This window comes from Tenrec ecaudatus, chromosome 16, assembly GCF_050624435.1.
Source record: "Tenrec ecaudatus isolate mTenEca1 chromosome 16, mTenEca1.hap1, whole genome shotgun sequence".
NCBI classification, from domain to species: Eukaryota; Metazoa; Chordata; class Mammalia; order Afrosoricida; family Tenrecidae; genus Tenrec; species Tenrec ecaudatus.
In genome coordinates, this window is record NC_134545.1 from 12,904,564 (window position 1) to 12,918,405 (window position 13,842).

The following is a 13,842-nucleotide window of genomic DNA, read 5'->3' on the forward strand; positions in this document are numbered from 1 at the left end:
TCTGGTTCTTTCTGTAGTAAGTCTGCACGTTTCTGTCAGCACCTCCTTTGTAGGTTGATGCTTGTGAGAAAGACTTTGCGTGCACTCAGGTAAGTAATGTGCTTCCAGCACCACTACTGCTACACACGTAATAGCACCTTTGAGCCACCCATCATTCTAAACACTTTACTCGGATTATGTCATTTAATCTTCACCACAACATATTATTATCTTAATTTCATAGCTGGGAAACTGAGGTCATGTAGTTAGTAACTAACGCAGAGGGAGTTTGAACCTAAGCGCTATGTCCCCAGAACCCATGGAATTGGTGGGGCGGTAGGGGGCGGGGCGGGGGGAAGACAAACATTCTTGGCAAAGCTTAGTGAGATGTCTTTAATTGCGAATATAATCTCTCAAAGAAAATTGCTAAGTAGATGTGCTTTTCAGTTTAAGCTCCGTAAATGCTTTCAATCATGTGTGGCTGTGTGTTTAAATCAGTGTGGCTGGTTTGTCTGCTCACGCCTTCCTGGGTTGTTTTCCCTTTCAGACTCCTAGCACACCCTCACAAACGGTTTAAAATCTGGCAAGACAAGCAGCCCCAGATGCAGCCGCTCCACTTCCTGGACCCGATGCCTCTCACCCAGCAGCCTGGAGACAGCTTGGGAGAAGTCAATGACCCATACACCTTTGAGGATGGTGACATCAAGTACATCTTTACAGCCAACAAGAAATGCAAGCAAGGGACGGAGAAGGACTCCCTGAAAAAGACTAAGGTACCGTCTGAGCTAGAGGGTGTGCCCCACAAGCGTGCGAGCCTCCGGACGGACGGCGGGACACTGATTGCTCTGTCCCTGTGCCCATGCTCTCGGTGCTACTGTATTATGTCCTGGCTCACCTTTGTTGAAAAGCCAGCTGCACATAAATGAAGCCGCATATGCTCCAGGCTGTAGCTCGTCCAGTGCATGCTCCTCCTCATATGCTAATTTGTGTTGGCCTATGCTCCCTACTTATTCTCGCTATGACGCAAACATTCCTGGAGGTAAAGATAAAAGGGTGATACCGCCTGCCGTCTATCAAGCCCTTGCTTGCTCTGTTTGCTCTCCCGAGCAGAGTCGCCTATTCAGCTCCGTAAATTGATACAGGCACCATGTGGAAACTGCAGTGTGAGTCGCACTGGTTCCATTGCCACCCACATCAGTACTGGTGGTGTCGCCTGTCTTCAGCCGTAGATTTTAAGACACTCTAAGAAGTGCAGTCATTTAGAGCAGTATTCCTCCGAGTGGAGGAAAGAAGACGATTCTCAAAGAGGCCAGTTTCCTTGAAGGGGAATGTTTCCTCTGCTCCTCGACAGAGATCTGGTTAGCTTCTGAGCACATGATCCGTCACTCTGTGTTTAAGAAACTATAAAAGGCAGCTTTTTACCAACATGTCCGTCTGCAAAAAAAAAAAAGCCCGCAGTACCATGTGGGCATCCAACTCTGATTCACTCAGCGGGCCCCAGGGGAGTTGGCGGTTCTATTTCAGTGTAGCACAAAGGGCTTCTTTGATCTCCTCTGGTTGCATAGACCATGGTTTATCATACTTGTGCTCATAACAAGTTCCATTCTGCCCTCTAATTCTTTGTGTTCTCCCTCATATTCCGCACTTTGGGTTGGTGTTCATGTGTTTTGTTTGGCTGAATTTATCACAGTCAGAGGATGGATTTGGTACCAAGGATGTCACTACACCAGGTCATTCCACGCCGGTGCCTGATGGGAAAAATGCCATGTCTATTTTCAGTTCTGCTACTAAAACAGGTGTGTACCATGATTATTTGCCTCACTTGGATTGTTGCTAAAATAAAATGCAAGGGAGTTGCATCTCGATTTAAAATTATATTCTTAACTGTAGTACCAATAAGTTGGTCTCATCTGTAGTATATTTTTCAGTTTGTTTCTCAATTGCTTTCAAAACTGATAAACACGTTTGAAAGTAATGGTCTCTAAACTGAATTTGGACTGCAGGGAGGAAAGCCACAGGCAGGTCTTGTCCATGTCCTCCTCCCCCCCTTAGCCCTGGGCACAGCCGCTTACCCCAGTTCGTTTTTGCTTCTTCCCGCAGATGTCCGGCAGGATAATGCTGCTGGCAGAGCTGGCCCCAGTAGCCTTACGCAGGTGACAGATTTGGCACCTTCCCTGCACGACCTAGACAACATCTTTGATAATTCTGATGACGACGAACTTGGGGTGAGTCTCCCATCCCTTCATGGACAATGGTTTCCTTTGAGAGAGGACATGTTGCCATCGCCAGCGCTTCCTCAAGAGTTTAGTCTGCTGAAGTTGGGAACACGAATTTCAGGTTTTGAATGCTCTTAAAAGTGAAAATAGTGGTATACTTTGAAAAAATTCTGAAAGTTATTAGCTAGTATCTAACACCTGATGACCTCATTGGTTGGTGACCTTTTTCATTATTGTCATTTCTGTGGCAAAGATGGCAGTTTTTCCTGCTTGTAATAAATCCTTCTACATAACATAGGACCGATAGAAATGGGTCGTGTGGTCCCTATAGGTCGATTTTGAAAAATGCCACATACTTTTACTTTGTCTAATAGTTTAAAGTCAGTCTGTGTTTTCAGAGCAAAAATTTTTATGTGAGTCCGAGACATGCTTTTTAGGAGCATAGTATTAAAGTAAGGCAGTATAGTTTATACACATGGAAGTTACAGACTACCAGCCATCATGTGATTAAAGTGACAAGAAGAACTGCAGCCCCCTAGATCACAGCTGGGCTAAGAGTCCAGAAATCTGTGTCCTCATCCTCTTCGCCAACTTTGTTCCTTGGGGAATATGTGGGAGTTTTCCACCGAGAACGGTGTCTCTATATACTGTGTGCATAGCTGTGTAGGAAACAACACGCAAGGGATTGTACGATTTGCAAAAAGCCCACATAATTTGTGCTATTTGCATAAAAATAGGATAAATACTCATTACTGTCTGGAAACTTAGAGATGAGAAGGGGCCCTGGCAGTCATACTGGTTTAAGCGTGGAGCTGCTGATTGTAATGTAAATGGTTTGAAACCACCAGTCACTCCGATGAAGAAAGATGAGGCTTTCCACTCCCACAAAGAGTTACATTCTGGGCTCCCCACAGGGGCAGCTCTGCTCTGTCCTATGGGGTCGCAATGGATGACCTTGCAGTGAGCAGCCCAACAGGTACCTACTGTGCCACCACGACTCCTGATGACAGGGAAGGCTTATGTGAAGCTTGGTTCTTAAGTCTTAAGTGTTAAGATACAACTTAAGCCCAGGCATGAAGGCTACGTAGGAAGTCACACTTCTAAGGTCCATTTTATATTAAAATTAAATGTACCTGCTTACCAGGTAATGTCCATAATGAATGCCATATGCTCATAGAAGAAGATAAATCTATAATGGCCACAAAGAACGAGGCTGGGAATGTGGAGAGACTGAGGTCAGTGAGAGGCAGGGGAGTCACTCCAGGCCGAGGACTCCTCAAGCCTTGGTTAGCGGTATCAACGAAGAGGCTTGGGGGGGTTGGTGAACTGACTTGATCTACTTCCTAATGCTGGGGAGCCAGGTGGTTTGGAAGGCTGTGGGCCAAGCTCAGTCCTTTGGTGGTCAGACTGCCTACCTGTAGCGGGCTCCGCGGATAGCTGCTGAGTTCAGAAAGCAGGCTGGCTCTATGGTAACTGTTGTGTTTTGAAATGTAAGGGACGTGAATGTGTGCAGTCAGTGCAGGGACGAGAAGGACATAACGATGGGATCAGCAGGGCAGGAGAGTGTTAAGTTTTTTCATTGTTGATCTGATCCTACGGGAACTTGACTGTCTCCAAAGCTTCGTACTGCTGAGCATTGCCTTAAATGACCCTAAGGGTTAGGATAGATCTTCTGTGGTGATGGTAGGAATTAAATCTGAAACAAAACGCTATCACAAATCAAAGACCTAGGCGGGGAGGAGGAGAAAAGCGTGTGGAGTGGCCCACTGCGGAGCAAGCAGTCCTGCGTGGCCCAGTGCCTCGCCCGGGCTCCGTGGCTACCTCTGAACCGTTGTAGTCACTTTCTGTGAAAATGAGGAATAGCCGTTGGACTAAATATTTAAGGTTCCAGAATGTATTTTTAGTAGTGTCAATATGCAGAGGATGGCTGGACGTTTAAAATCTAATTGTAACCCCTCTGAAGTAAGCATTTCTACTTTGCTGGAATTCCTAGCCTTGCATTTAGCCAAGAGAATAGTTTACCCTTAAACTTAAAATCATTTGCAAATTCATTGGCTTTTGGCTAAGTTTCCACCATGAATAGCTTTGAACTCAATTTTACATTTCAATTCTGTGCTATTGTAAAGTGTAACATATATAAAATTTAACCTCTACTTGTAATTTCTTTTGTCTTATCTTATTTTTTTGTGTTTGCCAGTTCATTTGCACTCTTAAAAGATAATCTTGTCTAGTAAGGGACTTTCGATAACATGTCAGAGAAGAACCTCATGTCTGTTTCTGTAGTTTGAAGTAGTAAGGTTATTTTTTGGTCAAGAAGCATGGTAACTGCTGCACAGATTAATAACTCTGGAGGGCTTGCAGTCATCTCTGAGCTGCTTGCCTCCAAGCACCAGGCTCGACTGGAGGCGCCACCCTGGTGTCACCCTCCGGCCCACAAGCCGCTTCCTCTGACAGCCTGGGAGGAAAGCATTGCTTACGGTCTGCGGCCTCGACTTCCATGGCCCGACCTGCCCAGACCAGGTTCATGAACAGAGCCTGGGCTCTGTTTCTCACGCCTGATAGACTTGTAGCCATCTCCTCCGGTTCCCGCCGAGAGCACTGTGTCAGCAGCATGGCTCCTTTGTTTTTAAGTGTGACGAGGCATCCTTGGATACAGGCGTGTGCTCTGTTGTAATACTGATCATCCGTTCTTAGGCTGTATCACCCGCACTGCGCTCTTCCAAAATGCCTACGGTTGGGACTGAAGACCGGCCCCTTGGGAAGGATGGAAGGACCGCCGTTCCATACCCACCAAGTAAGTGGAGCAAACGGCTTGAGGTTTGACTAGCCGTCTCTTCATGCTCGGTGTTGCCTGCTCCCAGAGCACTGTGTTGACCCAATTCTCAGGACCAGTTTGAACGGGTGTGTGACAGGACCCCCACCTCCCAGAGGGGCGGCAGCATTTAAATGCCTTTTCGTTGTTTGCCAATTAAGAATGTCCATTTACGATTTAAGATCACGTCTCAGTTTGTTTCTGGTAGTCCCTTGCCAGTAGGATACATGTTGAAGGAGATATTCTGTTAGGAAAAGATATAAAATGTTTCTGTTTTCATACATACAATTCACACAAGGATAAGGCACATTAGTTTTCTGTAGTCCTTTTTTGAATTCACCCTAGTTTTTGTGTTTTTCTTTTGAAACCAACTAGTTTTTTTTTAATTATGTGTGCTGACAAGAAGAGAAAGAATCTTTTTCCTGCTTTGTTCTTTACCCAAAGCAGCCGCATTATTCTCCAACAGCAAAGGAAGTCAGGGCAGCTTATGTGGATACTCTGAAGCAGAAACATAATTCTATTGCAAATCATTCTGTAATACCCTCTCATTAACTTCAGCTGGTAATGAGAACAAATTGAGGGGCAAAAGCACCCCACCATAGAATGAGTCACAAAGTTTCCATGACCCCATAAATGTGATGCTGGTTTACTCCCATGTAGAAGTGTGAGGTAGACAGAGATTGGATTGTGATGGCTTTAGTGGATCCATAGCTTCGTAAAATAAGCAGTGCCTCCTCAAGCATGACACGGAGGAAAATGAGTAATGATAGCCAGCTAGTTGCTGTGGGGCTTTGCTGGTATTTTATTAGTCTGCACTGCAGAATTTTATAAACATGGAGCCCACAGATGAGAAGAAACTGTGTGGAAGTAGATAATATGGGCTAGGCCAGATGGGCGGTTTCTTCCCCGACACCGAGGTGCACTAGCTAGCCCTCCACCCTCTTGGGCTTGAGCAATACATAGCGGTGTTAAACGTTCCTTCCCTGTCCAACCGTGCTTCTGGGCAGTGTCATTGCCCTCCCTTCTCAGGCCTGTGCATAACAATTGTTTCCAAGAGAAAAGCTGCCAAACTTTTCATCATGGAGTATGATGACTATGGAGTCGATGCTGATTCGTAGGGACCCTGTAGGATAGGCTAGAACTGCCCCTGTGAGTTTCCAGGATTTTAGTTCCTTATGGGAGTAGCAAGGCCCGTCTTTCTCCTAAGGAGCAGCTGGTGGTTTTGAACTGCTGACCCTGCCACCAGGACTCCCATAAGGTGTGCTGATCATGGAAATAGATACATTTGGAATATGGCATCAAGAAAACTCTGGTGTACAGGTATTAAGAGCATCTTTTAAATGTCTACAAAGTATGTGTGTATTTACACGTAGACCCCTGCAGTGTGTCCTCTGCAGAAACCACAGTGGAAAGTCCCTAGCCAGAGTTGTCCTTTCTTGCAACAGCCTTATGGGACACTGAGTTGGGAAGACAGACGTATTGTAGAATGTACTGTCTGGCACGGCACTGTCCCCCGTAAACACAGTTATGAGCCATAGGCGGGAGTCACTCGTATTATTCAGCTGTCTAGTAGGCACATTAAAGAAGCAAAAAGAATGGAGAAAGTTCATTTTGATGATATGCTTCATTTAACGTGATGCATGTAAACATTCTTTCTGCATCTAATCCGTATGAAACGGGTTGCGATAACTTACATTCTTTTGGTACTAACTTTTCAGCCTGCCTTCCCTTCAGTGGCTGGTGAATGGTGTGTTGGGCTGCGCCACATCCCTGTTGGTTTTCTTGTGACCAGCAGTGAGGCAACAGTCTATAAGCAGGTGGTCCCCCTGAGCATCCAGGCTACCAGTATAGGTCCCATGATGGCATATGATAAAGTCACAAAAATGGAAGTGTCATTTTCTCAGGTTTTGTCGTTAGCCATTTGTTTATGGGTTGGACTTTGTGTTCACTTCATTTACATAATCTGTAAGCACACCTACTGTTTGCAGGACCCTCTTGCCAGGTGCTCGTGTCATGGGTGGGAGGTGGGGGGGGGGGCAGTGTCAGTTTTGATTTGCCGGCTTAGATCGAGTAAGAGTGTAGGAGACTGCCCAGACAGACGGTGCGTGAGGTAGCAGAGCACTGTGGGCATACGGCTCAGTGCAGTCCATTTTGGTGTCTGCCCCTCCTTTCCTGGGCCATGTTTTGGAAGACAAGCAAATAGGCAAACCATGCTTTTTTACTTTGAGGGAACCAAAGAGATTCTCTGGCCTTCTGACTCTTTCTGCCTCCACAACTTGGAGTCTTAATTCCCTTTGATCATCTTAGAACATGTTTCGGGTCTCCTCTTTTCAGAAATTCCCTGAAGCTTAGCCGTGTTTCCATCTCTTCCCAGTCAAACCAGAATTTGGAGGCCAGCCTAATGAGTGAGGACTCATGACTTAGTGGATGTTGTGCTGTGCCACGCACAATTTTTAGAGGAAAATTGAAAACTAAGGAAACTGTTTTTGTCCTTAGGAGCCCTGGTGCCGTAGTGGTTATGCTTTGGGCTTTGATCCATAAGGTCAGCAGTTCGAAACCACCATCCGCTCCATGGGAGAAAGATGGGACTTTCTGCTCTCGTAAAATGTTACAGTTTCAGAAACTCACAAGGGCAGCTCTACCCTGCCCTCTAGGAGTTGGCATTAACTCGGTGGCAATGAGTTTGGTTTATTTTTGTTGTTAGATTTTGTATGTTAGCAAGAATACTATTGAAGCAAAGGAAAGGCTATGCTGACACTTGTTTTAAATCTAAGAAAGTATATCCATGTTACCACTTCTTTTTTTGAAATCATTTTATTGGGGGCCCTTACAACAATCCGTACACCAATTGTATCAAGCACACTCTACATATGTTGCCATCATCCTTTTCAAAACATTTTCTTTCTGCTTGAGCTGTTGGTATCAGCTCCTTTTTTCCCCCTCCCTCGCTCCCCCTCTCACCCTTGTGAACCCTTGATAAATTATATATTGTTACTATATCTTATATCGTCCCCTGTCTCCCTTGATTCACATTTTTGTTATTCGTCTCCCTGGGGTGGGGAGTGGGGGCTTAGTCATTGAGATCGGTTTCCCCTTTCTCCCCCGAGCTTCCCTCTAACCTCATGGTATCGCTACTTCCATTACCAAGTTACTTCTTGCCCAAAGATTGTGAGTTTGAAGAGTTTTTAAAGTGGAATTACAGCTGACATTGTATATCTCAATTCATTCGACAATAAAACTGATTAGCAGCTGCTCTCTGGCTTGGGAAACTAGATGGTGGATGCATTTTAAGTGTAATATAATCGTATGTCAACATCTTCAGCTTTGTTTTCAAGGGGGAAAAATGTCGCTCCTACATTGAAGGACTTGCTTTTTGACTTCAGAATCCATCAGTTAACAGCGTGTCACAAATGGTTCTCGGGGCTGCACGCTTGGCTTGGTTCACCTTGTGTTCTTGTTGTTGTCTCTGTTGGTGGTATTGTCGCCTTGGTTCTGGCTCGGAGTGACATAAGCAACAACAGAAGGAAACACTCCCTGGTCCTGCACCGTCTTCACGGTGGTTGCTGCGCTTGAGCCCCTGGAGTCCATCTTGTTGAGCGTCCTTCTCTTTTACACGGCCCTTCGCCGAGCACGCTGTCCTTTTCCAGGGACGGGCCCTCCTGATGACGTGTGACATGTCCACCAGGTGAAGTCTCATCATCTTGGCTTCTAAGGGGCGTTCTGGCAACCTCCCTCACAGACAGACGTGTTGTGCCTGTTGTCTCCTTGTTTTGTTGTTAGGTGCCATTCGGTCACTTGGGATCCCTGTGGTCGGGGGGCAGTCCAGCGACCGAGGGATTCATTTCCACCTTCCAGGTGGTATTCTTGGTTGTACAAATTGCCATATTCTTAAGGGTAGAATGTTCCCACATCATGAAAGGTGCAGTCACCTTGGGTTTGTAGTCTCTTGGGTAGCAGCAGGGTGTTGTCGAATGGAGTCTCACGCCCACTCCTACCTTAGAAAGAACAGCAGAGGGCTGCTCTGGTGGAAGTTGAGATCTGGAAGGAACCGTCCTCCTCCAGCTCACATCCGGGTGCTGCGGCCAGAAGAGGCGGCGGGTTCCAGGAGAGTCTGGGATTGCTCAGCGGGAGCATGGTGCAGACCACCTCATGGTGCAGTAAGGGCTTGCCTCTTACTGCACCTTCACTCACTGAGCTGCTTGGAGGCTCTTCCCCCTGCTCCTCAAAAAAAAGAAACGATAGAAATCCTGCCAAGAATCACATACACACCTGCTGAAACCTTCCTTCTTACTTATTTAATTAAACTTTTATTGTGCATTAGGTGAAGGCTCACAAAGCAGGGTATCATTTTTACATTCAACAGCGTACTCACATTTTGTGTCCACTCATCCAATGCCAACCCCTCTAAGTGCCCCTTTTATTCCACTTCCTTCCAGTGCTTCCTGTTTCCACTCCTCATCTCCTAGCCCCCTGCCTGCCCTTTAGAGCAAAGGGACTGGTGTTGGGCTGGCAGAGATGAGACCAGCTCCTTCAGTGTGTGCTGCTCTGCCTTAGGCGCGGAACGGCACAGTTATTCTTTATTCGTTTCTGATTCACAACTAGACGCAGATATCAGTCTACTCGGTGTTTATTTTGGGCTGCGCAAATGTTGAAGTTGCTAGAAATAGCACGATGGGGGAATGGGGCACAAATGAGGTTCCGAATCAGCAGCTTCCTTTTGTGCTCCAAACCTGTCAGCTTGTTGCACAAGACACCCCCTAGTGGCCAGACTTGCCTTCTGCTCCCTGGGCTCTGTGGCGGGAGCTGGCTTCTCTGAGAGAAACTATGATGTCATTCACTCAGCTCTATGAGAACCACTGTGCTATGTGTTTCTAAAACACATCTGAAAATAATCGATTTTTTTCAATACATGTTCTTTGGTTTTAGATAGACTTACTCTAAATAGGGAGTTTCATTTTCATGTCCTTCCGGAAGATTGCCCCTAAAACAACAGCTGTGAGTGCAGGGGACTTGTCAATCTTCCGGATGGACAAGGTAACTCTCCTACAGCTCAATGACCTTTTTTGCCTTCATAAAGGACTCTTTGGCGTTGGTAGGTTTACTGGGTCATCTGTGCTGTGGAACATTCTCAGACTGAATGCTAAGGAGGAAGAGAACTTTTGGTTAAAGTGGTTGCCCCGTCTCATTGTTTCCAACCTCTGCATAATTCTTCTCCTCACACTTGCAAGCCAGTTAGTTGTAGGAAGGGGGAAAAAAGTTTTGTAGACTTTGTTCTTACACTTTATGTGAGGTCAGAGCAGAAAGCATCAGAGCTGACGGTCACCTTCAGAGAATGGCAGGCTTCTGCTGGTGACCTCCTTAGAGGCTTCCGCGGGTCTCGCTCGCTGTGACTCATCTGACCCCTCCATCAGCATGGCTCAGCTAGGGTGCCTGCCTAGCATTGGGTGTTTTAAAACCCTTGCCCGCCAAATGTCTCCCCCCCTCTGTCTCTCTCTTAGCAGTTGCAGACCTACAGAGGATGTTCCCCACACCCCCATCTTTGGAGCAACACCCTGCTTTCTCCCCTGTGATGAATTACAAAGATGGCATCAGTTCAGAGACGGTGACGGCATTAGGCATGATGGAGAGTCCTATGGTCAGCATGGTTTCAACAACACAGCTCACAGAATTCAAGATGGAAGTAGAAGACGGCTTAGGAAGCCCCAAGCCAGAGGAAATAAAGGTAGAGACCACGGTATTCACTTTTTCATGCCAGAATGACTTCCAAGTTGGTCCATACACTTCTTTAAAATGGTTTATATAGAAGCCACATATAGGTAAGTGTCTAAGGATCTTTTGTTTTGAGCGCATCGTGTAAGGAACCTTGGGGGGGTGCAGAGTTTTGTTTTTAAACAAAACAAACTCAGGAAATGAGTCATTGTGTCTGGAGGCCCAGGACCACCGTCTCAGAGGACACCAATGTCAGTTGGCACAAACGGTGTCCATAAAGATACCCATCCTACCCATCCTACTTTGGTGGGTAGTGACTGGGGTCTTCAAAGCTCAAAAGCAGCCACTATTGGGTCAATCCCTGTCCTGTGAGGAGGATGGAAGAGTGAAGGAAACCCAGGACACCTGGTAACTGTTAACAGATAGTCTGTGGGACAGATGAACATCAATGACCACGACCCTGCGACCAGAGGAACCAGACGGGGGCTGGCTACCGCTACAACCGCTGTGGAAAGAATCGAAAGGTCCTGGAGAACTGTGAAACAACTCAAAACGATTAGAGGGTTGGCTTTCTGGTCAGACAGAGACTGGCGAGGTTGCTGAAGTTATGGCCATTACTCACCCATGAGGCCTGGAGAGGAACTTCTCCAAGAGACTCAGTTTTCAGCCAAACAAGACAGGTGTAAAGAGAACAGTAATAGGTTAGTGGGGGACACACACCATGGATCCAACAGCTATCGAGGTCACGGGTAGACTTCCCCCAAGGACAAGGTTCAGTAACTACACTGACTTGGAGCAATCCTGCAGCTCAGAAAGACTGGGAGAGGAGGTGAGGGAGAGAGAGTGCAGCAGACACGGGAGGAAGTGGGCCCAGTGACATGGAACAAAATGTGTATGACTTGCTCATGGGAAATGGATTTGCTCTGTAAACCTTCACCCAACTCATGATAAAAAGTTTTAAAAAAAAAAGTGCTTAGATTCTGCCTGAAAGCTTTGTGGTTTGGGCCTACTGGCAGTTCTGAACGAGAAAAGACCCCAGCCTTGGAAACCCTATGGGACAGTTCTACTCTGTCACACAGGGTCCCTGCCATGTAGAATTGAATAAACAGCAGCATGTCTGATTGTTATTTTTACCAGTACATCTGTTGGTATTAAATCAGCGGTCCTCAACCTGTGGGTCGCGACCCCTTTGGGGATAGAACGACCCTTTCACAGGGGTCACCCGATTCATAACAGTAGCAAAATGATAGTCATTGAAGTAGCAATGAAAATAATTGTATGGTTGGGGGGGTCACCACAACATGAGGAACTGTATGAAAGGGTCGCGGCATTGGGAAGGTTGAGAACCACAGTATTAAATAAAGTCTTTTTTGGTTTATAAGTTTGACCTCCCTTTAGGATCAGGTCTTTTGGCTCTTGTTACAGTAGCATTTTGTGACTGTCAACTACTAGTTTCCTTACCGGTAGCTTACACCATTTTGGCCAACAGTGAAGTAGCTTCTCCACATCCACACTGAGCCCACTTTGTTGTTGCAGGACTTTTCCTACGTGCACAGAGTCCCGCCCTTTCAACCTTTCCTGGGATCCTCCATGTTTGCTCCACTGAAGATGTTGCCGAGCCAGTGCCTGCTACCTCTGAAGATACCCGATGCCTGTCTGTTTCGGCCTTCCTGGGCAATTCCTCCTAAAATCGAACAACTGCCCATGCCACCTGCAGCCACTTTCATCAGAGATGGCTACAAGTACGTCCAGGACTGCTGCGTTGGGTTACATGCAGTCACCCAATTTTGCTTTTAACTTTAACAAATTAGTAGTTGTTTTAAAATGATGCAGTAGCAGATCTTTGGGGAATGTTCTTTAATAGCAGTTCAGGGTGATTTCGTGTTGAAAAATGTGCCACCACCCACCCCCCCCCACACACACACTGTTAAATGGAATTTGATGTGTTTGGGAACACCCCTGGGTGTGTGTGTGTGTGGAGAGCCAGGTGCCCTGTGCCTCTCAGAATCAAGCACCTGTGTGTTTGGAGTTGGTGGTGCACATGCTGCCTTTGGGGATTGGGGTAAGCTCTTTGGTTTTTGTAAATGGATGATTTCAAATGCATGTTATTCAAGGTACTTGAAATCAACATGTCTCCCCTGGAATCCCTGTGATACAGGGAAGCAGCAGAAGAGTGGGGCCAGGGCATTGGAGGAAGAAAGAGAGGCTTTCATGGACTCTTAGACATCCCAGCAGTCCTGGGCTTAAGGACATCTGACTTAGCATGCAGCATGCACAGAGGCAATTGATACTTAAAATGTGAAATGCACACAGCGGGTTGTAATGATACAGGGCTGCTTTTTGACACCCATTAAAATTGACAGGGAGACCACAAAGGGTTCGTGAAAAATAGAATGAAAAACAATGGAATTTCCCCATGGACTCTTTGAAACCCCCCTGTATTGTTGTATCATTATGTTAATTCACTGCCCTACAGTCAATTCTGACTTATAGAGGCCCTATAGGACCCTATAGGATGAGTAAAATTGCCCCCTGTGGATTTCTGCAGCTGGAAACCTTTATGTCAGGAGGTTTCATCTTTCTGCTGGGGGTTAAACTGCTGATCTGCAGCCGGATGTGTATGTAACTCACTAACCCACCGGTGCTCCTGATGGTTAGGTTCGAGATGCTTTACTGGATCCCAGAGGGTTTCAGGGTTTTACGCACAGATAGGTACATTTTGTACTAAGCCAAACAGTTTGACTAACTGACATTAGATACAAGCTCTACCTGATAATTCGAGGCTTGTTCATAATTCAGGGATAGCCTGGATTTCACAGTGCTGAAAACCACAGTCCTGCGATCAATCAGTTCTGCCCTATGATTTATCATTTCTTAACCAAAGTAATTGAAATGCTCTAAAACAAACGGCCATAGACTCAGATTTTCCGTCAGGGCCAGAGAAGCAGCAGATGGGAGTGATGTGGGTAGAGCGGAAGGAAGGTGCTCTGTGTCGGGGTTCCCAGTAGAGCACTGGCCCATCCACAGGGGTTTCTGTGCTTTATGTTTGTGCCATCCAGTGTGGCACCCACTCACCTCAGCCCTAGCTGCTGAGTATGTGAACTTGGCTAGTGAGCCTGATCCCGG

At 46.4% G+C, this 13,842-nt stretch overlaps 1 protein-coding gene across 2 annotated transcripts in view; it reads left to right on the forward strand.

Moving 5' to 3' along the window:
- Window positions 1-13,842, forward strand: part of MED13L (mediator complex subunit 13L) — a 257,652-nt gene that overhangs the window by 218,503 nt on the left and 25,307 nt on the right. Inside the window, exons 11-16 of one of the 2 annotated variants that reach the window (XM_075534610.1) lie at window positions 527-752; window positions 1,670-1,775; window positions 2,080-2,204; window positions 4,890-4,989; window positions 10,509-10,729; window positions 12,253-12,458. In XM_075534610.1, the coding sequence (XP_075390725.1) occupies window positions 527-752; window positions 1,670-1,775; window positions 2,080-2,204; window positions 4,890-4,989; window positions 10,509-10,729; window positions 12,253-12,458 (984 nt within the window). Of the gene's footprint in view, window positions 1-526; window positions 753-1,669; window positions 1,776-2,079; window positions 2,205-4,889; window positions 4,990-10,505; window positions 10,730-12,252; window positions 12,459-13,842 lie in introns of both variants that reach the window. The other variant, XM_075534609.1, reaches the window with a different exon arrangement.